The sequence below is a fragment of the Trachinotus anak genome, unplaced genomic scaffold (genome assembly GCF_046630095.1).
Source record: "Trachinotus anak isolate AG129_WGS33_773 ecotype Australia unplaced genomic scaffold, CSIRO_AGI_Tana_v1 ptg000001l, whole genome shotgun sequence".
NCBI lineage: Eukaryota > Metazoa > Chordata > Actinopteri > Carangiformes > Carangidae > Trachinotus > Trachinotus anak.
In genome coordinates this window covers 24,590,072-24,615,000 of record NW_027273852.1, presented here as the reverse complement: position 1 = coordinate 24,615,000, position 24,929 = coordinate 24,590,072, and the positions used below count along the sequence as shown (strand labels likewise).

The following is a 24,929-nucleotide window of genomic DNA, read 5'->3' as shown; positions in this document are numbered from 1 at the left end:
ATTGGAGTGCTTGTGCAACATTATACTTACCTGTACTTACCTGGAACCTGCAAAAAAGAAAAAACCTGAAAAAGAGAAGAAAAGTTAATTAGAAAACTTGATAAAATCAAATAGGATAAAAAACAATTGGATACCTACCTCATAAGACTTCCAAGCCGGGAGCAGAGACAGCAGGAACCTGTAAAAGAAGAAAAGTTAATTAAAACATGTTACAGAAAACCAAATAGGGTTAAAACAATTACATACTTACCTCATAAGACTTCCAAGCAGGGAGCAGAGATGGAACCTAAACAAAGGAAACAGAAAAAACAAATAGAGAAGAGTTAAAGAAGCAAACAGATGGATCAGTTCTCTGTGTGCACGTGGCAGCCTGAAGAAGTCACAATACAGACGAAACGTCGCGACGCCCGTGCACAACAACAAAACCGGTTAAAAGAAGACAAAGAAACCTAAATAATGGAGAACAAAATCATACTTGATATAACTAAGGCAAACAAAATCATACTTGATATAACTAAGGCGAACTGATCCTAAACTAAAAATTATAATTTATACTTGATATAACTAAGGCGAAACCAACCTAAATCGAGAAGGGGGTGGAGGATTTGTTCCTCCCCCAGGAAGGACCGTGCACTACAGGGTCCACTAAGGTGGATCCTGTCTCAAACCCCTCACCTAACCCTAACCCTAACCCTTTTCTTACCCCTTTCCACTATCCTACGCTAACCATAACCCCACCTTAACCCTACCAACGTTTTATTTATCTCTAACATTGACCTGACCTCTACCCTAACCATAACCCCACCCCACTTGAACCCTAATCTTAACCTTTGACCTCACAACTTATCCCAACCCTATACTAACCATAACCCCACCTTCACCCTACCAACGTTTTACTGATCCCTAACGTTGACCTGACCTCTACCCTAACCATAACCTCACCCCACCTCATCCCTAACCTCAACCTTTGACCCCACAACTTATCCCAACCTACCCTAACCCTATCATTGACCTTTACCGGTCAGTGAGACTGGAGCCCTTGATGGTGTACTGGATAAGACTGTGGACACTGACACGGGAGACCTGGGTTCAAACCCAGGTTGTAACCTCTATCCAATAGGGGTCCACAGTCTGAAAAAGATTTCACCAGTCTAATCCTACCATCATTCTTACGGCTGCCCTTGTTTTATCCCTTCTCAGCTCCTTTTATTTTATTTTTTAGAATTTTACCATTATTTTAAACCATAACCCTCTTAAAATGGATCATGGTTTCCTGGGTCCCCCCGGTGGTGTAGGGGTTAGGGTTGTGGACCCCCAAACAGATGACTGGGGTTCAAAACCCAGCCCTAGCAAAAGAGCAGTATTGCCTAACAAAATACTAAAACACTAAGGAATCCACAGCCCAACCCCCACCACCCCTAAGTGAATTTTAAGCACCTGGTACTATCTTAAAAGAGACCTATTTTAATGTTTTTAATGGGTCCTCGTGTGCCCGTGCCCTTCGCAGCCCTCCCAAGAGTGCTGCGCCTTTTACCTAACCTAACCCTAAAGGACTAAATGAAAAACAATAAATTCAGTTTTCCCATAAAAAATAATTAAAAATCATTGTTTTTTATTAAAATATCATAAATAACCTCTTTAAAAACTCCTAGGTAACTCCCAACCTTTTTTTTCCTTAAAAAAACAATTATATTATCTTATTATCTATCAAAAATATAAAACAAACGATCTTTTACATATAACTATTTTATTGCATGAATTTTACAGTAAAAAGATTGTTTAAAAGACAATAAAAATTTAAAAACTATAAAAACATAGGAGTTAAACCTACAGGATAGGTTATAAAAACAGTGATTCATTAATAAATACTATTTCATTGTTTTTATCCTCATTTTCTCTCTCCCAAATGAATAAAACATCTCTCCTTGTTTAAACTTGCATATTAATTTGGGGTTGTTTTTAACAGAATGAGCTGAACTTTCTCTCCTTCTGTGTGTCAATTCACTTTATATACACAATAACCTAATTTCCTATATCCGAGGCAATAATCATCCCAACCAGCAGGATGACACCATTAATCATACAATTTTTATTTTTTATTTTTTTCTCTCTTTCTCCCCTTCTCCTTCTCTCTCATTATTACTTTCCAGAACCTAATTCCTAACCACAACCACCTAGGAGACAATGCCTAACACCAACCATCCCCGTATCAAAATTAATTTTATTTAACCTGTACATGGCCCCTCCCCTAACCTTAACCATCCAGGGGGGGCTCTAACCCTAAGGTCTTTCACCCCTCACAAATAGTAACCCTTATACGCCTTCTCTTAATTTTTATTGTGTTATTTTTATAAGTTCTGTTAACCCTTTCATTGGCTCTCTCCCTCTCTTTTATGGTGGTTTTAGGAAACTAAAAGACCTTTTTCCAATCTTAATGTATTTGGTTTTAAATGTTTTTATGTATTGTCATCTTATCATTGTCTCTGTTTAATATAATTTTTTTTTTTTTTTTTTTTTTTTTAAATATTTTTATTTATACTATTGGAGTTATAGGAACCCCAAAGGAGTAATGAAAACAAGAAATGACAGTGTTGATACCTGTTGCCAGAGCTGCTTTTTTTATTAAAAATTTCTATTTATTTCAAAGAGCTTTGTCCCCTAACCTAACCCTAATCTAACCCTAATCTAACCCTAAACTTAACCTATAGCACTAATCCTAACATAACCCTAACCATAACCTTACCCTTATCTAAAAATTAATTTAACTCTAACCCTAAGTGTGATTTTAAATAAGTTAATTAAAACTATAATTTGAATATTAATTAATTAATTAATATAGGAGAGGCAAAATATAAAAAATTCATAATTGGTGAAAGGAGGGTTAAAAGTAGTTAAAAAGAGTTAATTATTGTTTAAAACATTAAAAAGGGTCATTATTATTTTTAAGTTTAGTTGATTATGGGATTAATTAATTAAGTAAAAAAATATATTAAAAAACATTTGGCATAAAAAGGGTTAATGAAATAGAAACTTAAAAAAAGATTTGGCAAAAATAGGGTTAATGAAAACAAAACTTAAAACAAATGTTAAAAACTAAAGTTTAAACTAAAGTTAAGAAACTGGAAACAGAAAATTATAAATAGCAGTACATGGGCAATACAATTCATTCTGACTCAGACCTTTGAGGAAGACACTTGGCAGAGACTGGGAAGCCATTTTTGAGTTTTTTTTGTGTGCCTAGGCCTGAAGAAGACTGCAATAGCAGTCGAAACGTTGCCAATAGGCACACTTATTTGATTAAAAATTAAAATTTGATTTTATTTTTATTTTTATTTTTGTTTTATTTTAACAAAAAAACAAAAAACAAAAAAATAATTTAAGTTCATTTTCATTTAAAAATAAATAATTTAAGTTCATTTAAATAAAAAACAAAAAACAAAATTGTTTCCATCTCACCAAGATGGTGGGATGGACTGATGGGTGGACCCTGGTGCGCCGTGGCGGACGCCGCGGACACACCAGGGACCATGACGGAAGAGGGGTCTGGGGGAAGGACCGAGCACCGCCTCCCTCCAATTGGAGGAGGGGCCCGAACCTTCGCCCTAACCCTTATAAAGTGGAATATTCCACTTTCTCATCTATGATACAGCCCTGAAGAAGAAAAACACACAAATGACATGCTTTTAAGCAAACATTTATTTTTCTTTCAACATTTCAATGACTGCTTTCAAGACATTGAGTCCAATAAGACTCAAACAAATCAAATTTTGTTTTATATCTTCTTGAAATAATAAAGAAACATCATGACGATTAAGTACATCATCATACACAGGCATATGGCTGAAAGGATGATAAGGACATTGTTGTCATTGCAATGGCAACTGCGTCTGGAGGGAAGAGAAATGTTCAATTTAAATATGTATCACTTAGCTTTTGGTTGAAGTACATATATGAATGTATCTTTCCAAGAATTGCACTTTGTCTTTAAGGATTTTATGTAACTATCCTGAATGTAGACATTGCCTTCTGAATGAATCTATTGTATGATTATCTCAGTCTTTAAAACGTAATTACACTTGCTCCGTTTCCGTGGTCGGTTGGGGCTGGACTCCATGTTGCACTCCATTTCCCACATCCACCGAGATCCATAGCGAAACTGGCACTTGCTCTGCAGAATGAAGGCCAAATAAACTCTATAATACGTGATATATAACTAGACAACAACATGTGCAAGGGAAGAATTCCAAAGATCTGACCTGGCTGTCAACTGTGACATGACATTTCCATAAGTGGAACCTTTCTCCGTCTTGTTGTCACGGTGGGCTGGGCATAGATGAGCACATCATGAAAAAAAAAAAGGCTAATAAATTAACATGTGGAATTAAGGCTTATGATTCCAAATTCTAATCTACATATCGGACCACGTGTTTCCCAATTCTGATCTACAGCATTAGCGTTAGCACATAAACTAGCATGGCCTGAAAATGACATTTTAACACATGAAAAGGCAGCGGCAGTGGGTAAACACTAACAAACACATGCTACATGAAGCACAGGCATGAAAAACAAGCGTTTCCAGCCGCAAAAATATCAACTTACTATTCATTCTGTGCACCAGTTGAGCCACCTTCACCTGCCACCGCCCTCGCAGAAACGGCCAGGACAGGAAGTTGTCACATTGGGCTGGGCATAGATGACCACGTCATGGGAAAAAAGAAGGCTACTAAATGAGAAGGTGGATTATTCCATATACATATCTACAGGATTTCCACATTCTCATCTATTACCATTCAATAGATTAGAAAGTGGAATATTCCACATTCTCATCTATGATATAGCCCTAAAGAAAATAAGTCTTAAAGAAAGACATACAAATGACATGATTTTAGCTAACTTTTATATTTTTTGACATTTGAATGAATACTTTTGCCAACCAACCTTTGCTAGGGTTAATCGTCACCCTGCATAATGTCTGCAAACACTGAGAAACACATGATGTTAACTAAAACATACAATTCACTGTGTGAAGTAAAAGGAAGCAAGGGAGGAGTGAAATCGTGACTCCCATTCAATCCAGCTGTCCAGCACGGGCGGGCCTCGAAGGCAGAATACGGCTTCGACCGTGGCCCCATACTGGCAGCTGCTCATCACCACTCTCGTCTCCTTGTTCCTCCCCACTGCTGCTGCTCCTCCTTCTGCTGCTCCTCCTCTTTCTGCTGCTGCTCCTGTTCCTATGCCTTCTCCTCCCCCTGCTGCTGCTGCTCCACTTGCTGTTGCTGCTCCCGCAAACAAAGTAGGGCACACAAGCAGCAGGATGGACAATGATGTGAAGGTGATAGATGAGATTATGGAATTAAACTGAGTAATTCCAAATTCTAATCTACATATTGGACCACGTGTTTCCCAATTCTGATCTACAGTGTTAGCGTTAACTCGTAAACTAGCATGGCCTGAAAATGACATTTTAACACATGAAAAGGCAGCGGCAGTGGGTAAACACTAACAAACACATGCTACATGAAGCACAGGCATGAAAAACAAGCGTTTCCAGCCGCAAAAATATCAACTTACCATGCAATCAGTCCATACACCTGTTGAGCCACCTTCACCTGCCACCACCGTTGCAGAAATGGCCAGGACAGGAAGTTGTCACAGTGGGCTGGGCATAGATCAGCACGTCATGGGAAAAAAGAAGGCTACTAAATGAGAAGGTGGATTATTCCATATACACATCTACAGGATTTCCACATTCTCATCTATTGACCATTCAATAGATTAGAAAGTGGAATATTCCACATTCTCATCTATGATATAGCCCTAAAGAAAATAAGTCTTAAAGACAGACATACAAAATGACATGCTTTTAAGCAAACATTTATTTTCCTTTAAACATTTCAATGACTGTTTATTATAATTATCATAACTGCTTGATTATTCTGTCACACGCACACACGTTTTTTTTATACTTACATAATAGTGAACCTGAAAATGAACATCAAAATGTACCATTTCTGGGTGTAGATGATTGAAATAACTAAGCGCAATATAAATAAAGCAGGCTATTGCACTCACCCTTCCTTAATACTGAGTACATTTAACGTGAAACTATCCCAGTTTACTTTATTTAAATTAGTAAGCGCAATATAAATAAAGCAGGCTATTGCACTCACCCTTCCTTAATACTGAGTACATTGAACGTGAAACTATCCCAGTTTACATTATTGAAATTAGTATGCGCAATATAAATAAATAAAGCAGGCTATTGCACTCACCCTTCCTTAATACTGAGTACATTGAACGTGAAACTATTCCAGTTTACATTATTGAAATTAGTAAGCGCAATATAAATAAAGTAAACATTATTTAAACAGAAAAACTTTACCAAAATGCAAAAGTACAATACTGAGTGCCTCCAACTAACGTGGCTTACATTGGCATTAGAAATGTAAACAAATCTTCAGTTCAACATTAGATAAAAGTTCAACACGAGAATTCTACGTGATCATGGAAAAATAAATGTTGAGACAAGGTAGTTGTGCATTTTTCTTTTTTGTCTCACAGTTCTGGGACGGCTGGCGTGTCTGGGACGGCTGGCGTGTCTGGCGTGTCTGGGACAGCTGGCGTGTCTGGGAGAGCTGGCGTGTCTGCGGCGGCTGGCGTGTCTGGGAGAGCTGGCGTGTCTGCGGCAGCTGGCGTGTCTGGGAGAGCCGGCGTGTCTGCGGCGGCTGGCGTGTCTGGGAGAGCCGGCGTGTCTGGGAGAGCTGGCGTGTCTGGGGCAATAAGCATCTCTGGAGGGCACGGCATGTCCGGGACCTCTTCGTGGTGCTGGTCCACCTGTGAGTCACTCGTGTACATCTGATGGTCAGCATGGCCAAGATCAGACATACAGTCATCGCTCCTGGGGTTCAGGGACAGAGACCCACCTTTCCTCTGGACGTCGACTGTGAACTTCCACTTATTGTAGTAATACTGCTGGATGGTGGGTTTTAATCTCTCAATTTCCACTTTAATTTTGGACGGACTGTAAATGTCCACAGCAGGTTCTTCTATGGAGGAGTCGTGGATAGGACTTAAGGAGGGAGTGGGAACGTGCACATGAGGTTCATTTGCGGAGGAGTGGTGGACAGGACTGAAGCACAGTTTCTTCCGACCCCTTTTCTCCCTCATCACCATGAGCTCCTCTGATGACAGTGAGGAACTGCAGTCAGGCTCGTCGTCGTACACCGGCTTGTCATCTTCCCCGGAGGACGTGTCAGAGGGGATCTCAAACAGCTCGTTCCCAAATGCCTTTGGAGGAGCCTTGTGTTTCTTGTTCTCGAGGTGGAGGGCCTTCAAGCGGAGCTGCCGGGTTTCAAAAGCGTCATCCCTCTCGGGCAGAGCGACGTAAAACTTTTCTGCTGTGCTGGGGTCATGACACATGGATCTCGCAACTCTGCGTCGTTCACTCTCAGTCAGGTGCTTGGCGGCCTGAGAACCAGGGAAAACAAAGAGAAAGGATGGGCAAAGTACACGGGAAAAAGTATGACTTTGTGAATCAATTTGAATCTCAGTGTCGGTTTTGCCTACCTGGGTGGCCACGCTGCTACGAATTGCAGTGAAGCTGACCGGGCCCTTCAAGCCGGCGTCTGACCAGGCCAGGTGCAGAAAGTTGATGGGCTTCATGATGGGTAAGCCAAGGGTAGTGTGGAAAACGTTTGTCTCGGCTGTCGCCGCGGCGCTGCAGCAATTGCCCTGCGTGACCTGTTCCAACCACGAGTACTCTGTGCTGTCAAGGACCAAGGAGGCTTGCCCAAAGCTTTTGACCGTCTTGTGCTCGTCCACCTGAGGAATGAATGAATGAATGAATGAATGAATGAAAGAAAAAGGAACTTTTTTTGTTAAATTGCCCACATGGCAAGAAGCCATTCAAGTCTATGGGAGAACATGGATAATTCGATGTTTAGAGCTGATGAGCAATTGTACTTACTAGTATCTGGAAGCGCTTTCCCTCCATCCACCTGTCGGCGTTGACCACGTGTTCCCGGAGCATGTTGGTAAGGACCACGGACCTGTGCCCACTGATTATACAGAAGTATCCCATCATGTAGCCCATCAGCTTTGCATGCGCGTTTGGCGGCCCACCCGTCTGTGGAAGCGCAGCTAAAATTTCTGGAATCCTCCTCTTTGCCGCAATCAAGAACGCCACCTCTTGGGTCGAGTCCAGCTTCTCTTCTATGGAGATAAGACAGTAGGAGAAGAGTCATTTAGCGGACGCTTTTATCCAAAGCGACTTACAGAAAGGAGAACAATCAAGATTAAGTGCGATAAGTGTTAGCGCAGCAATAAGTGCTAGAGACGATTCTTTAAGTGTAGATTTGTCATGTAGTGCTAGGAGAGAAGGTGCTCTCTGAAGAGCTGGGTCTTCAGCAGTCTTTTAAAGGTAGAGAGGGACGACCCTGCTCTGGTAGGAAGTAGTAGTGTGTTCCACCAACGGGGGACAACGTGAGAGAAGAGATACAGATGGGTTTAATAATACATCTTTCTAAAGGTACAATGGTTCAAGACAGTGTTAAATGAATAAATAAAATTACCCGTCTTCTTGCGCCTGACCCGCTGTTGACGGACGACGACCTGGCTGTGGATCTCCGCTTTTAACCTCTTGAGCTCATAGAGCACCCTACTTATATCTTCTGACTTCAGCTTACTTTGCCCAAGGAAACAGTGATTGATATGTTTGTAGAAAAGTCCCACATTAATCATCATGTTCTTTATAGTCGTTGGCATGTAGCCCTTGCCCTTGAGGTAGCCTGGATATTCCCGCAGCTTGTCCATCCGAACGAGGAATCTCAGGTCCGCCTTTGTCACGCTCTTGGGGAGCCCGCCCACCATGTACTGGCAGTACCGGCGGCAATGGCTGGCGCACTGCTGTACATTATCAATGTCCTTGCGGCCCGTCCGGCCTCCCAGACGAAAGCGCTGAAAGTCACTGATCACTTTTTCATACAGCGTTGCAGGCTTCACGCCCTTGCTGACATGCTCGCCCTTTTGGACTGACCTTGGGGTCTGTTGGAGCTCTTTGGACCTCCTGCCATCAGAAATTGCCTTCTGGCTTCCCACCAGCGTGTGCTCAAGCATGGCAACCCTGCTGGCCAACTCCTCATAACTGCGCCTGGCCGTGCAGTTGAGGCTGCAGTCGGCTCGGCTGGAGAAACTGGCGAATTGAGAAGTCGAACCCTCGTCCGGTTTTTTGCTGAGGCAAAGGCCTTTGGAGGACACAGCCTGGGCGTCAGACGATGTCGACGTTTCCCTGGGAGAAGTCAGATCAGCCGCTGCAGGGATCGTGCTAGTCCAGTGTGGGGTGTGGGGAAGCACTGTAGCCACTGAAGGAGAAATGATGGAGGAAGTTCCGGCGGGGCAAGGCTGACAAACAGATGATGATACAAGGGGCTGCCGGGTGACATCACTCTCGTCCGACGCGAGTTTTCAACAGATACCTTCGTCTGTAAACGCGGATTCACTGTATGATTTCTGGGTTTTGTGTGTGGAGATGGGGCTCATGAGAGGGATGGGAGTTGAACTTCTTGGGTGGTCTACTTGCACCTCGGGGTGGAACAATGGGGCCTCGCCGTCTTAGTCGAGAACAGTCAATTGCAAAAAATGAAAAAGGAGAATAAAATAAAAAAGAAAAATGAAAAAGAAAAAAATGAAAAAGCCAGCCATACCTGAATCCATGGACATTCCCAGGTTTGAGACTAGCGGCGGGTACGGGTCTGACTCACGCAGAACAGCAAATTCTTTGGCGATTGCCAAACGTTTGGCCTGGAAGACAAGATCCTCCCTTTCCTGTTGAAATTAGAGAAATATTTAGTATTGCTGTCAACCAAAATATTTTGTGTGTCATGCACATTGATTAGCTGGACGCGCTTGCCTCAGTGGATGTGATCAAGTGGGTGTGACGTAAGTGCTTGTCCAGGCGGACAAACCCCTTCTTATCACAGATGCTGCAATCCAAATGTGCCCTGGTTCTGTTATAGGAAAAGAGCCATGCAATGGATGCTATTAGATGAATGGTGTACATTTTGACCATTTCACATTCAAGCATATTCAATTTTAATCATGCTGCACAAGATATTAAAAAAAAGAATACAATTAGAAAAGCAATTCCTACCTTGCATTGCCATATTTCATGAGGAGGGAAAATTCGTCCGTATTTGGGATAGTGTGACTGACACTCAAGTGCTGCTTCAGGTTGCTATATGTGCAGAAGCACAGAGCGCACAGTTTATGTGGCTGTGTGCAATAGAAATGGGAGCAAAATTAGGGAGCCGTTTTTTTTTTTTTGTTTTTTTTTGTTTTTGTTTTTTTTTAAACACACACCCTATAGACATGCCATAAATATCTACTCACCATCTTGCTTGAAGCCAAATGTCATATGTTTGACCTGCATAGAGCCATGAAATAAATTAACATGGGGAATGAAACCGTGTATTTCCAAATTCTAATCTACATATCGGACCACGTGTTTCCCAATTCTGATCTACAGCATTAGCTCGTAAACTAGCATGGCCTGAAAACGATATTTTAAAAAACATTAAAAGGCAGCGGAAGTCGGTAAACAATAACAAACACATTCTTCTTGAAGCAGAGGCATGAAAAACAAGCGTTTCCAGCCGCAAAAACATCAACTTACCATGCAATCAGTCCGAAACCTGTCGAGCCACCTCTACCTGCCACCACCGTCGCAGAAATGGCCAGGACAGGAAGTTGTCACAGTGGGCTGGGCATAGACCAGCACATCATGAAAAAAAAAGGCTAATAAATTAACATGTGGAATTAAACCGAGTAAATCCAAATTCTAATCTACATATCGGACCACATGTTTCCCAATTCTGATCTACAGCGTTAGCTCGTAAACTAGCATGGCCCGAAAACGATATTTTAACACATTAAAAAGGCAGCGGAAGTCGGTAAACAACAACACACACATGCTTCTTCAAGCACAGGCATGAAAAACAAGCGTTTCCAGTTGCAAAAATATCAACTTACCATTCAATCAGTCCACACACCTGTCGAGCCACCTCTACCTGCCGCCGCTGTTGCAGAAATGACCAAGGACAGGAAGTTGTCACAGTGGGCGGGGCATAGACCAGCACATCATGAAAGAAAAAAAAAGAAGGCTAATAAATTAACATGTGGAATGAAACCGAGTAAATCCAAATTCTAATCTACATTTCGGACCACATGTTTCCCAATTCTGATCTACAGCGTTAGCGTTAGCTCGTAAACTAGCATGGCCCGAAAACGATATTTTAACACATTAAAAGGCAGCGGAAGTCGGTAAACAACAACAAACACATGCCTCTTCAAGCACAGGCATGAAAAACAAGCGTTTCCAGTTGCAAAAATATCAACTTACCATTCAATCAGTCTGTACACCTGTTGAGCCACCTTCACCTGCCGCCGCTGTCGCAGAAATAGCAAGGACAGGAAGTTGTCACAGTGGGCGGGGCATAGATCAGCACGTAATGGGAAAAAAGAAGGCTTATAAATGAGAAGGTGGATTATTCCATATACACATCTACGGGATTTCCACATTCTCATCTATTACCATTTAATAGATTAGAAAGTGGAATATTCCACATTCTCATCTATTGACCATTAAATAGATTAGAAAGCGGAATATTCCACATTCTCATCTATGTTACTTACCATTTAAATAGATTAGAATGTGGACTATTACACACATTCATCTATGATATAGCCCTAAAGAAAATAAGTCTTGAAGAAAGACATACAAATGACATGATTTTAGCAAACTTTTATTTTTTTTTGACATTTGAATGAATACTTTTGCCAACCAACTTTTGCTAGGGTTAACCGTCACCCTGAATAATGTCTGCAAACACTGAGAAACACATGATGTTAACTAAAACATACAATTCACTGTGTGAAGTAAAAGGAAGCAAGGGAGGAGTGAAATCGTGACTCCCATTCAATCCGGCTTTCTAGTACGGGCGGTCCTCGAAGGCAGAGTACCATAGCCCCATACTGGCAGCTGCTCATCCCCACTCTCGTCTCCTTGCTCCTTCTGCTGCTTCTCCTCCTTCTGCTGCTCCTGCTGTTCCTCTCCCTGCTGCTCCTTCTGCTGCTGCTGCTCCTCCTTCTGCTGCTCCTCCCCCCTGCTGCTGATGCTGCTCATCCTGCTGCTGCTGCTGCTCCACCTGCTGCTTCTGCAAACAAAGTAGGGCACACAAGCAGCAGGAACGGACAATGATGTGAAGATGATAGATGAGAATATGGAATTGCACCGAGTAATTCCAAATTCTAATCTACATATCGGACCACGTGTTTCCCAATTCTGATCTACAGCGTTAGCGTTAACTCGTAAAACAACATTTTAACACATTAAAAGGCAGCGGAAGTCAGTAAACAATAACAAACACATGCTTCTTCAAGCACAGGCATGAAAAACAAGCGTTTCCAGTTGCAAAAATATCAACTTACCATGCAATCAGTCTGCACACCTGTCGAGCCACCTCCACCTGCCGCCGCTGTCGCAGAAATGGCCAGGACAGGAAGTTGTCACAGTGGGCGGGGCATAGATGAGCACATCATGAAAAAAAAGAAGGCTAATAAATTATCATGTGGAATTAAACCGAGTAATTCCAAATTCTAATCTACATATCGGACCACGTGATTCCCAATTCTGATCTACAGTGTTAGCGTTAGCTCGTAAACTAGCATGGCCTGAAAACGACATTTTAACACATTAAAAGGCAGCAGAAGTCAGTAAACAATAACAAACACATGCTACATGAAGCACAGGCATTAAAAACAAGTGTTTCCAGTTGCAAAAATATCAACTTACTATTCAATCAGTCCGCACACCTGTCGAGCCACCTTCACCTGCCACTGGCGTCGCAGACATAGCCAGGACAGGAAGTTGTCACAGTGGGCGGGGCATAGATCAGCACGTCATGGGAAAAAAGGTTTATAACTGAGAAGGTGGATTATTCCATATACACATCTACAGGATTTCCACATTCTTATATATATTATTTACCATTCAATAGATTAGAAAGTGGAATATTTTACATTGTCATCTATGTTACTGACCATTTAAGTAGATTGGAATGTGGACTATTCCACATATTCATCTATGATATAGCCCTAAAGAAAATAAGTCTTAAAGACAGACATACAAATGACATGCTTTTAGCAAACTTTTATTTCTTTTTTGACAATTGAATGAATACTTTTGCCAACCAACCTTTGCTAGGGTTAACCGTCACCCTGAATAATGTCTGCAAACACTGAGAAACACATGATGTTAACTAAAACATACAATTCACTGTGTGAAGTAAAAGGAAGCAAGGGAGGAGTGAAATCGTGACTCCCATTCAATCCAGCTGTCCAGCACGGGCGGGCCTCGAAGGCAGAATACGGCTTCGACCGTGGCCCCATACTGGCAGCTGCTCATCACCACTCTCGTGCCCTTGTTCCTCGCCACTGCTGCTGCTCCTCTCACTGCTGCTCTTTCTTCTTCTTCTGCTGCTCCTCCTCCTTCTGCTGCTGCTGGTGGTTCTCCTTCTGCTCCTGCTTCTCCTTCTGCTGCTGCTCCTCCTTCTGCTGCTGCTCCCCCCTGCTGCTGCTCATCCTGCTGCCTTTACCTGCCACCGCCCTCGCAGAAACGGCCAGGACAGGAAGTTGTCACAGTGGGCGGGGCATAGATCAGCACGTCATGGGAAAAGAGAAGGCTTATAAATGAGAAGGTGGATTATTCCATATACACATCTACAGGATTTCCACATTCTTATCTATATTATTGACCATTCAATAGATTAGAAAGTGGAATATTCCACATACTCATTTACGGGATTTCCACATTCTCATCTATTACCATTAAATAGATTAGAAAGTGGACTATCCCATATTCTCATATATGATATAGCTCGAAAGAAAATAAGTCTTGAAGAAAGACATGCAAATGACATGATTTTAGCAAACTTTTATTTTTTATTTTTTGACATTTGAATGAATACTTTTGCCAACCAACTTTTGCCAGGGTTAACCGTCACTGTAAATAACATCTGCAAACACTGAGAACCATGTTATGTGATACAGAAGGCTCCTCCTGCTGCTCCTCTTTCTGCTGCTCCTCCTTCTGCTGCTCCTGCTGCTCCTCTCCCTGCTGCTGCTCCTCCTTCTGCTGCTCCTGCTGTTCCTCTCCCTGATGCTCCTCCTTCTGCTGCTCCTGCTGTTCCTCTCCCTGCTGCTCCTCCCCCTGCTGCCGCTGCTGCTGGTGCTGCTCATCATCCTGCTGCTGCTCCCCCTGCTGCTCCTGCAAACAAAGTATGACACACATGCAGCAGGACGGACAATGATGTGAAGATGATAGATGAGAATATGGAATTGCACCGAGTAATTCCAAATTCTAATCTACATATCGGACCACGTGTTTCCCAATTTTGATCTTCAGCGTTAGCATTAGCTCGTAAACCATATTTTAAAGATATTTTAACACATGAAAAGGCAGTGGCAGTGGGTAAACAATAACAAACACATGCTACATGAAGCACAGGCATGAAAAACAAGCATTTCCAGCAGCAAAAATATCAATTTGCCATTCAATCAGTCAACTCACCTGTTGAGCCACCTTCACCTGCCGCCGCTGTCGCAGAAATGTCCAGGACAGGAAGTTGTCACAGTGGGCTGGGCATAGATGAGCACATCATGAAAAAAAAAAAAGGTAATAAATTATCATATGGAATTAAACCGAGTAATTCCAAATTCTAATCTACATATCGGACCACGTGTTTCCCAATTTTGAATTACAGCGTTAGCATTAGCTCGTAAACTAGCATGGCCCGAAAACGACATTTTAACACATGAAAAGGCAGCGGTAGTCGGTAAACGATCACAAACACATGCAACATGAAGCACAGGCATGAAAAACAAACGTTTCCAGCCGCAAAACTATCAACTTACCATTCAATCAGTCCGCACACCTGTTGAGCCACCTTCACCTTCCGCCGCTGTCGCAGAAATAGCAAGGACAGGAAGTTGTCACAGTGGGCGGGGCATAGATCAGCACGTAATGGGAAAAAAGAAGGCTTATAAATGAGAAGGTGGATTATTCCATATACACATCTACGGGATTTCCACATTCTCATCTATTACCATTTAAATAGATTAGAAAGCGGAATATTACACATTCTCATCTATGTTACTTACCATTTAAATAGATTAGAATGTGGAGTATTACACACATTCATCTATGATATAGCTCTAAAGAAAATAAGTCTTGAAGAAAGACATACAAATGACATGCTTTTAGCAAACTTTTATTTTTTTTTTGACATTTGAATGAATACTTTTGCCAACCAACTTTTGCTAGGGTTAACCGTCACCCTGAATACTGTCTGCAAACACTGAGAAACACATGATGTTAACTAAAACATACAATTCACTGTGTGAAGTAAAAGGAAGGGAGGGAGGAGTGAAATCGTGACTCCCATTCAATCCAGCTTTCTAGTACGGGCGGGCCTCGAAGGCAGAGTACCGTAGCCCCATACTGGCAGCTGCTCATCCCCACTCTCGTCTCCTTGCTCCTTCTGCTGCTTCTCCTCCTTCTGCTGCTCCTGCTGTTCCTCTCCCTGCTGCTCCTTCTGCTGCTGCTGCTCCTCCTTCTGCTGCTGCTGGTTCTCCTTTTGCTGCTGCTCCTCCTTCTGCTGCTCCTCCCCCCTGCTGCTGATGCTGCTCATCCTGCTGCTGCTGCTGCTCCACCTGCTGCTTCTGCAAACAAAGTAGGGCACACAAGCAGCAGGAACGGACAATGATGTGAAGATGATAGATGAGAATATGGAATTGCACCGAGTAATTCCAAATTCTAATCTACATATCGGACCACGTGTTTCCCAATTCTGATCTACAGCGTTAGCGTTAACTCATAAACTAGCATGGCCTGAAAACGACATTTTAACACATTAAAAGGCAGCGGAAGTCGGTAAACAATAACAAACACATGCTACATGAAGCACAGGCATGAAAAGCAAGCGTTTCCAGCCGCAAAAATATCAACTTACCATGCAATCAGTCCGCACACCTTTCAAGGCACCTCCACCTGCCGCCGCTGTAACAGAAATGGCCAGGACAGGAAGTTGTCACAGTGGGCTGGGCATAGATGAGCACATCATGAAAAAAAAGAAAGCTAATAAATTATCATATGGAATTAAACCGAGTAATTCCAAATTCTAATCTACATAATCGACCACATGTTTCCCAATTCTGATCTACAGTGTTAGCGTTAGCTCATAAATTAGCATGGCCCGAAAACGACATTTTAACACATGAAAAGGCAGCGGAAGTCGGTAAACAATAACAAACACATGCTACATGAAGCACAGGCATTAAAAACAAGCGTTTCCAGTTGCAAAAATATCAACTTACCATTCAATCAGTTTGCACACCTGCTGAGCCACCTTCACCTGCCACTGGCGTCGCAGAGATAGCCAGGACAGGAAGTTGTCACAGTGGGCGGGGCATAGATCACCACGTGATGAAAAAAGAATGCTAATAAATCAGAAAATGGCATTAAACCGAGTAATTCCCAATGTTAATCTACATATCGGACCAAAAATTTGGTGTGCGGGAGAGATTTGAGCTCAGGCTCTGAGGCAAAAGACACTGACCACGCAAATAAATGAGAGTGGCTCGACACTGCCCCCTGGGTGGGGGAGGGGCATTTTTGAACATGTTTAGCTGAGATTGGGGAATTGTTCCAAATTCCCATCTGTCTGTCATTCCAAAAATTTTGTGTGCAGGAGAGATTTGAGCTCAGGGTCTGAGGCAAAACAAATTCACCATCAAGAGTGTCTCAAAACAATTTGTTGTTTTTATACTGTCTTGAGAACTGTCTTGTGTCACAGCACTGCTCTCTATCCACAACAAATCTCTCCTACGGGAGACCAATAAACTGAATTTGAAACTTTTGAACTCTCACCCTGGGTGGGGGAGGGGCATTTTTGAAAGGCTACGGACCCCATTGTCACATATGCGCTAGGGCCCCGCGAGCCCTTCGAGGGACCGTTGGCCCCGTGCCGATAGCCTCCTGCGTTCCCGAGTTACGGCCGTTTAGAGGCCAGAGGTCAAAAGGTTGAGGCACACAAACAGCAACGAATCTTTTTGGGCCCTGCTTGGCCGTACGGCGGCCTAGAGGGATGGGGCCGCTTGCGCCCGGCTCGGGGCGAGCCCCCGATGGCTGGGCTAAATTTTCACGGCCCTGGACCCAGAGGGTCCAGGGGCATTTTTGAATGTGTTTAGATGAGGTTGGGGAATTGTTCCAAACTCACATATATTTGGCTGGCAAAAAAGTTGGTGGTTAGGGAGCAGGTGAAGGGGTGGGCCCAGGGCCACGGGCTTCGGATATGTGGTAGAGGGCTCCGAGGGCGTTTCAAAGATGCCTGTTTCATGCCCCTGACTGCTTGCGTTGAGGAGCTAGAGCACTTTAGCAAACAGAGAAAATCAAACTTTGCCGCCCCCTAGCTCTGCACCAGATGGAAGCACAGCTATGATTCAAACACGGGGCCGATCAGGTCGACAAGACCTTTCCGTCGGTGCCTGGATCGTGGCCGTAAGATGCAGTATGGCCGAGTTTGCACGATTCACCTTGTTTGGCAAGAGGTAGTCAGGGTGTATGAGTGTTCATGGGCTCTGAGAGCCTGGAGCCTTGTTGGAACTTTTGACCAAAACAATGACCTGAAGGGCTGATTCTCACATATGTCATACAGCTCTCGGAGAGCTTCGAGGGCCTGTTGGCCCCGTGTCGATAGCCACCCGCGTTCCTGAGTTACGGCCGTTTAGAGGCCAGAGGTCAAAAGGTCGAGGCGCACAAACAGCAACGAGTCTTTTTTGGCCCTGCTCGGCTATATGGCGGCCTAGAGGGACGGGGCCACTTGCGCCCGGCTCGGGGCGAGCCCCTGATGGCTAGGCTAAATTTTCACAGCCCTGGACCTTTGTCAAGTGGCTCAACTCAGGCCCCCAGGGGTCCAGGGGCGTTTTTGAACGTGTTTAGATGAGGTTGGGGAATTGTTCCAAATTCCCATCTGTCTGTCATTCCAAAAATTTTGCGTGCAGGAGAGACTTGAGCTCAGGGTCTGAGGCAAAACAAATTCACCATCAAGAGTGTCTCAAAACAATTTGTTGTTTTTATACTGTCTTGAGAACTGTCTTGTGTCACAGCACTGCTCTCTATCCACAACAAATCTCTCCTACGGGAGACCAATAAACTGAATTTGAAACTTTTGAACTCTCACCCCGGGTGGGGGAGGGGCATTTTTGAAAGGCTACGGACCCCGTTGTCACATATGCGCTAGGGCCCCGCGAGCCCTTCGAGGGACCGTTGGCCCCGTGCCGATAGCCTCCTGCGTTCCCGAGTTACGGCCGTTTAGAGGCCGGAGGTCAAAAGGTTGAGGCGCACAAACAGCAACGAGTCTTTTTGGGCCCTGCTTGGCCGTACGGCGGCCTAGAGGGATGGGGCCGCTTGCGCCCGGCTCGGGGCGAGCCCCCGATGGCTGGGCTAAATTTTCACGGCCCTGGACCCTTGCCAAGTGGCTCAACTCGGCCCCGGGGGTCCAGGGGCATTTTTGAATGTGTTTAGATGAGGTTGGGGAATTGTTCTAAACTCACATATATTTGGCTGGCAAAAAAGTTGGTGGTTAGGGAGCAGGTGAAGGGGTGGGCCCAGGGCCACAGGCTTCGGATATGTGGTAGAGGGCTCCGAGGGCGTTTCAAAGATGCCTGTTTCATGCCCCTGACTGCTTGCGTTGAGGAGCTAGAGCACTTTAGCAAACAGAGAAAATCAAACTTTGCTGCCCCCTAGCTCTGCACCAGATGGAAGCACAGCTATGATTCAAACACGGGGCCGATCAGGTCGACAAGACCTTTCCGTCGGTGCCTGGATCGTGGCCGTAAGATGCAGTATGGCCGAGTTTGCACGATTCACCTTGTTTGGCAAGAGGTAGTCAGGGTGTATGAGTGTTCATGGGCTCTGAGAGCCTGGAGCCTTGTTGGAACTTTTGACCAAAACAATGACCTGAAGGGCTGATTCTCACATATGTCATACAGCTCTTGGAGAGCTTCGAGGGCCTGTTGGCCCCGTGTCGATAGCCGCCCGCGTTCCTGAGTTACGGCCGTTTAGAGGCCAGAGGTCAAAAGGTCGAGGCGCACAAACAGCAACGAGTCTTTTTTGGCCCTGCTCGGCTATATGGCGGCCTAGAGGGACGGGGCCACTTGCGCCCGGCTCGGGGCGAGCCCCTGATGGCTAGGCTAAATTTTCACAGCCCTGGACCTTTGTCAAGTGGCTCAACTCAGGCCCCCAGGGGTCCAGGGGCGTTTTTGAATGTGTTTAGATGAGGTTGGGGAATTGTTCCAAATTCCCATCTGTCTGTCATTCCAAAAATTTTGCGTGCAGGAGAGACTTGAGCTCAGGGTCTGAGGCAAAACAAATTCACCAGCAAGAGTGTCTCAAAACAATTTGTTGTTTTTGTACTATCTTGAGAACTGTCTTGTATCGCAGCACTGCTCTCTGTCCACGACAAATCTCTCCTACGGGAGACCAATAAACTGAATTTGAAACTTTTGAACTCTCACCCTGGGTGGGGGAGGGGCATTTTTGAAAGGCTACGGACCCCGTTGTCACATATGCGGTAGGGCCCCGCGAGCCCTTCGAGGGACCGTCGGCCCCATGCCGATAGCTGCCTGCGTTCCCAAGTTACGGCTGTTTAGAGACCGGAGGTCAAAAGGTCGAGGCGCACAAACAGCAACAAGTCTTTTTGGGCCCCGCTCGGCCGTACGGCAGGCTAGAGGGATGGGGCCGCTTGCGCCCGGCTCGGGGCGAGCCCCCGATGGCTGGGCTAAATTTTCATGGCCCTAGACCCTTGCCAAGTGGCTCAATTTGGGCCCCCAGGGGTCCAGGGGCGTTTTTGAACGTGTTTAGATGAGGTTGGGGAATTGTTCCAAAATTCCATCTGTTACTCAAAAAAAAAAAATTAGTGTGCAGGAGAGATGTGAGCTCTGACCTACCCCCCCATTTATCACTACGTTGAATCCAACGGTGCCACTCCCAAGTTTCTACGAGCTACCGTTGCCGAGATATGGCCCTTGACTTCTTCAAATGTTTAAAAAAAAGTTGACAGAAGATAACAGCACTTTTCACTGATGCTTTTGAGCATATTGAGGGCGTTTAAAATTTTTCTCGTGAAAAACTGGCACTTGCCTTGCCTTGCCTGACATGTGGGATTGACATCAAGAAAAAAGCGGTGAAAAATCGATTGATTAAGCTATAGAAAACACAGCTCAAAATGGGCCCAAATCCCCATTGACTTATCATTATGAGCTTGGTTAGGATAAAAGTACATTTTCGCATCTATGATCCAAATTCTGACCTACACCTTTTTTAAACGGTCCTCTACCGCCCCCTAGCGAAATTCCACATTTCCTACTTCCACCTAGCCTTCCAATTCCAATCCCCATTCATATAGATACAATGTGTGAACCCCACTCCACTTTTAATACATTGTCTATGGCTATCCCCTAACCCTAACCCTAACCCAACCATGTGGAAACCATGCCTAAACCTAAAATACTGGAAGTACACGCCTAACCTCAACCACTTTCAGGAGATTCAAATTATGGACAATACTTACCTGTTGTCAGGTGAACTGGACTCAAACCCCTGGAACACACTCTACGGATCAAAAGATTACTCAATCAATTCATCACACACCGACCTTAGATCAACTACCTACTGTATTCAATTCAATTCAATTTTATTTGTATAGCGCCAAATCATAATATACATTATCTCAAGGCACTTTACAGGGTAAGGTCAAGACCTTACTTTGTTACAGAGAAAAACCCAACAGTTCCCACAACGAGCAAGCGCTTGGCGACAGGGGGGAGGAAAAACTCCCTTTTAACAGGAAGAAACCTCCAACAGAACCGGGCTCAGGGTGGGCGGCCGTCTGCCTCGACCGGTTGGGTTTAGGAGAAGATAGAAAGAGGGGGAGGGGGAGGAGAGGGGAGAGAAGAGAGAGAGAGAGAGAGAGAGAGACCAGGAACAGCTGTGTAGGTAATGGTGTTATCAATAATAATGATGACAGGTAACAGTGGTTAATAGTAAAGATGAGTAGTGGTGGATCTGGATCCTGCTGCTCCCGAGGCAGAGATACCTGCAGAATGAGGACAGAGAGAGGGAGAGAGAGGAGAAGCACAAACTACGGGAGAGAAAAGGAAACAAAGTTAATGGCATGAGGTCATCGAGAGAGAGAGGGGGAGAGAGACAGAAATAGGGAGAGAGCGCCCAGTGAATCATGGGAATCCCCCAGCAGTCTAGCTCTATAGCAGCATAACTAAGGGATGGGTCAGGACATACCCGAGCCAGCCCTAACTATAAGCTTTACTAAACAAGACAGTTTTAAGCCTGATCTTAAAGGTAGAGAGGGTGTCTGCCTCCCGAACCCACACTGGGAGCTGGTTCCACAGGAGAGGAGCCTGATAGCTGAAGGCTCTGCCCCCCATTCTACTCTTACAAACTCTGGGAACCACAAGTTGACCTGCATTTAGAGAGCGAAGTGTCCTATTGGGAAAATAGGGAACTATAAGCTCTCCAAGGTACGATGGTGCCTGACCATTAATGGCTTTGTAGGTGAGGAGGAGGATTTTAAATTCGATTCTGGATTTTACAGGGAGCCAATGCAGAGAGGCTAACACAGGAGAGATGTGATCTCTGTAGCCAGGATTATTGGCATATAATCATCTGCAAAGTGACAATGGGGATAATCACAGGCTCCACCCCCTACCAATTAGATTTCGATACAGACTGTCCAGGGTTGACGGTCCCCTCTGGAAGCCGACCACACCCGGGACATCCAGATGATTGATTTTTATTCCTTTAAAGGGGGTTTAACTCACATAAGCCCCGCCCCCCCAACCAATAAGATTTCAATTTGGGTTCCCCTGGAGAACCATCATCACCCCCCAGAATCCCATTGGACCTTTAAAGGGCCTGCATAGACCAGGTTTTTACAGATATAACACAGATTATCCCCTAACCAATCAGATTTGGACAAGTCATATTAAGTATAACCAGGAGGATCAATCAGACTTAATCCTGTACAGTTTGAAAAAAACCCCCCCCAAAGAAGAAACACAACAAATTGTATTTTATTTCATCAAACAAATCTCAAAAAAAGCCTCAATATAATTCCCTTTACAGGCTCCGCCTCTAGCCAATCAGAAGGGAATAGAGATCTTTGACTCTCGTGGATGAATGAAAGCCAACCAATAAGCTGACCGGGGCGTGGAAACGAAATAATAAACAATTTTTCAATGGCTCCGCCCCCGGCCAATCAGGAGAGGTTGTGGTCCAAACAGACCCACCTCTGACTGATCAAAGACTTGGAGCCTCCCGTAAGAGGACCAAACCCAATTATATGGTTTCTTCACTACAAAAAAATAAAAAAATAAACACATTTCCTTAAACAGCTCCGCCCCCAACCAATCAGAAAGAGGCGGGATCCCATTGGGACCCTCCCTCGTCCAACCAGCCAGAGGCCTGGATTCTCTTTTGAGAATCAGATCCAATCAAGGACCAATCAGGATTCATGAATTAAATCCAACAGCATATGCTGCTTGATATAGCTGTGTTTCAATGAAGGCATTATATCCCAGGGCCAGTCTCCTCACTCGCGGGACACAGATGAAAATATGAGTTTTTCATGAATTTTATTATCTAAAACTGAATCAAAAACCACATATGATACACCGTTTCATTCACTGGATCCTCTAGTTTATAAATATCCACTTTGTTTACGACAAATCACATTCCTGGACATCTAAACAATAAAAATATACAAAATACCATGATGCATTGCAAACTGCTTTCTGTAAACAGACCAGGATGCATTGCACACTGTTTTTTTGATCACAGGGACTATATTTCTCTATTATTCACTCAATTTTCATCGTACTGCCACAAATTATATATCAAAACGTTCGGTGCATCGCCACCTTCTCCAATATGTAATCCAATTTTGCATCGGACCACACTGGTGAATTTTATTACAGCATAAAGGGACTTTTCACCATTCCGAACCGGCGAGGGACATTTAAAGCGCCCGGTATATAATGTAGGGGCTGGGCCATAGGTTTTTATCTTGAGGACAGATAGTCTACACTTCTGTTTGAAGTAAGACTATGTCAGAATTCTTTCAGAATTCTTTTTAGCAGCATTTCCTGGGGTCGTGCGGTGTATGGGGCACAGGAAATTGCTTTCTTTTTGCCTTTCCTGGGGTCGTGCGGTGTATGGGGCACAGGAAAAGGCTTTTTTTTCAGCATGTCCTGGGGTTGTGCGGTGTATGGAACACAGGACCATGCCTTTTTTTAGACTTTTTTTAGAATTAGTTTATCTTAACTTAGTTTAACTTAGCATAGCAGCATTTCCTGGGGCCGTGCGTTGTATGGGGCACAGGAAATTGCTTTCTGGGTTAGCATGGGAGTCTTGGGGGTTCCAAGAGGCCATGTTCCCGTGGCTGGCTTGGTTCCTTCCTGCTCCTGGGGTGACTGGGAAGGCAACGCTCTGACGGGGCTGGTCCTGGTCATTCCCGGGGGGGACTCTCTTTAGTATAGCCGGTCTTGGATACCTTAGGGGACCTGGGGAGGCAGCGCTATGTCGTGGCTGGCTCTGGGTCCTCTTTAACCCTTGGGTTGACTGGGAAGGCAACGCTCTGACGGGGCTGGTCCTGGTTCTCCCTGTTGGGGGTATTCTTGACTTAGTATGGGGGTCTTGGGGGTTCCAGACAAGCGGCGCCCCGGCGCGGCGGGCTCTGGTCCCCTGGCTCCTGGGATGGCTGGGAAGGCAACGCTCGATCGTGGCTGGTCCTGGTCATTCCTGGGGGTTACTCTCCCTAGCATAGACGGTCGAGGCTACTTTAGGGGACCTGGGGAGGCAGCGCTCTGTCGCGGCTGGCTCCAGGTCCCCTTTAACCCTTGGGTTGGCTGGGAAGGCAACGCTCTGACGGGGCTGGTCCTAGCTCTCCCTGGTGGGAGTAATCTTGACTTAGCATGGGGGTCTTAGGGGTTCCAGGGGAGCGGCGCTCCGGCGCAGGCTTACCCTGGTTCCCTTTCTCCTCGGACGACCGGGGAGGCACCGCTCCGGCGGGGCTGGTGCTGGCCGTCCCTGGGGGGGACACCCGGGTTAGACTTGAATAGCTTAATAGGGTGGCTCCAGCTTACTCCGGGATGAGGAGAGAAGGGCACCTTTTTGCCCCCCTCTTCCTCTAGATCAGGGCTAGCGAGTGTAGAACCACGATACTGGGAAGATCCACAACTCTTCAGCCCTAATTGGCTGGACCAGGGTAACCTTGCAGTGTTAACAAATGGTCCATGCTGGTTAGGGGGTAAGTATGCGGCCCCCCTGGGTTCCGACTCTAGGAACAGCACGCAGGGTGTGGTGGTCTGGAGCGGCAGGACCTTAATCGTGGCTCAGTCTTCTATGAGGGTTAGCCTCGCTCATGCAACAGCACATACTGCACCACACACGTCTAATCTGGCTCCTAAAACTTTGAATTGGACTTTTTCTCTATTCTTACCCCTAAATTTCATCCCCTAGTCCAGTTTAGGTGACTAGGCCGTGGATGCACCGGGACCTAGGCCCTTTCACTTCCCCATCCCCAATCCTTCATCCCCTAGCCCAGCTTAGGTGGCTAGGCCGTGGATGCACCGGGACCTAGGCTATACATCTCTTAGCCCAGTTTAGGCGGCTAGGCCGTGGATGCACCGGAACCTAGCCTAAATACAAAAACTTAAACCTTAAAACTTAACCTTAATTGAACTTAACAGCTACCTTTAGAACTTACCGTTTAATAACAGATAATGAAGTAGTACTCACC

The 24,929-nt window shown here is 44.8% G+C and overlaps 1 protein-coding gene and 1 long non-coding RNA gene across 12 annotated transcripts; both read right to left on the bottom strand.

The window, feature by feature from the left end:
- Positions 1-3,703: 3,703 nt before the first annotated feature.
- Positions 3,704-13,846, bottom strand: LOC139625526 (uncharacterized). 8 transcript variants are annotated; one of them, XM_071485608.1, is made up of 10 exons: positions 13,250-13,846; positions 12,848-12,891; positions 11,026-12,209; positions 10,670-10,756; positions 10,387-10,420; positions 10,148-10,269; positions 9,702-10,004; positions 7,967-8,211; positions 5,572-7,821; positions 3,704-5,276 (listed from the first exon to the last, which is right to left on the bottom strand). In XM_071485608.1, the coding sequence occupies exons 7-9, from the start codon at positions 9,715-9,717 to the stop codon at positions 6,556-6,558; spliced, it is 1,527 nt and encodes a 508-aa protein (XP_071341709.1). In that variant the 5' UTR covers positions 9,718-10,004; positions 10,148-10,269; positions 10,387-10,420; positions 10,670-10,756; positions 11,026-12,209; positions 12,848-12,891; positions 13,250-13,846; the 3' UTR covers positions 3,704-5,276; positions 5,572-6,555. The 8 variants fall into 8 exon arrangements, with proteins under 8 accessions (XP_071341709.1, XP_071341731.1, XP_071341702.1 ...); XM_071485630.1 differs by having other exon boundaries at positions 3,704-4,168; positions 4,257-4,306; positions 4,596-4,683; positions 4,939-5,276; positions 9,702-12,209; XM_071485601.1 differs by having other exon boundaries at positions 10,670-12,209.
- A 167-nt stretch (positions 13,847-14,013) lies between these two features.
- On the bottom strand, positions 14,014-17,013 carry LOC139608913 (uncharacterized). Of its 4 annotated transcripts, XR_011685337.1 has the most exons (5): positions 16,065-17,013; positions 15,443-15,774; positions 14,968-15,014; positions 14,624-14,691; positions 14,014-14,320 (listed from the first exon to the last, which is right to left on the bottom strand). It is a non-coding gene; the product is annotated as an uncharacterized lncRNA (long non-coding RNA). The 4 variants fall into 4 exon arrangements; XR_011685213.1 differs by having other exon boundaries at positions 14,968-15,774; XR_011685248.1 differs by having other exon boundaries at positions 14,624-15,774; positions 16,065-16,111; positions 16,429-17,013.
- Between the last annotated feature and the right edge of the window lie 7,916 nt (positions 17,014-24,929).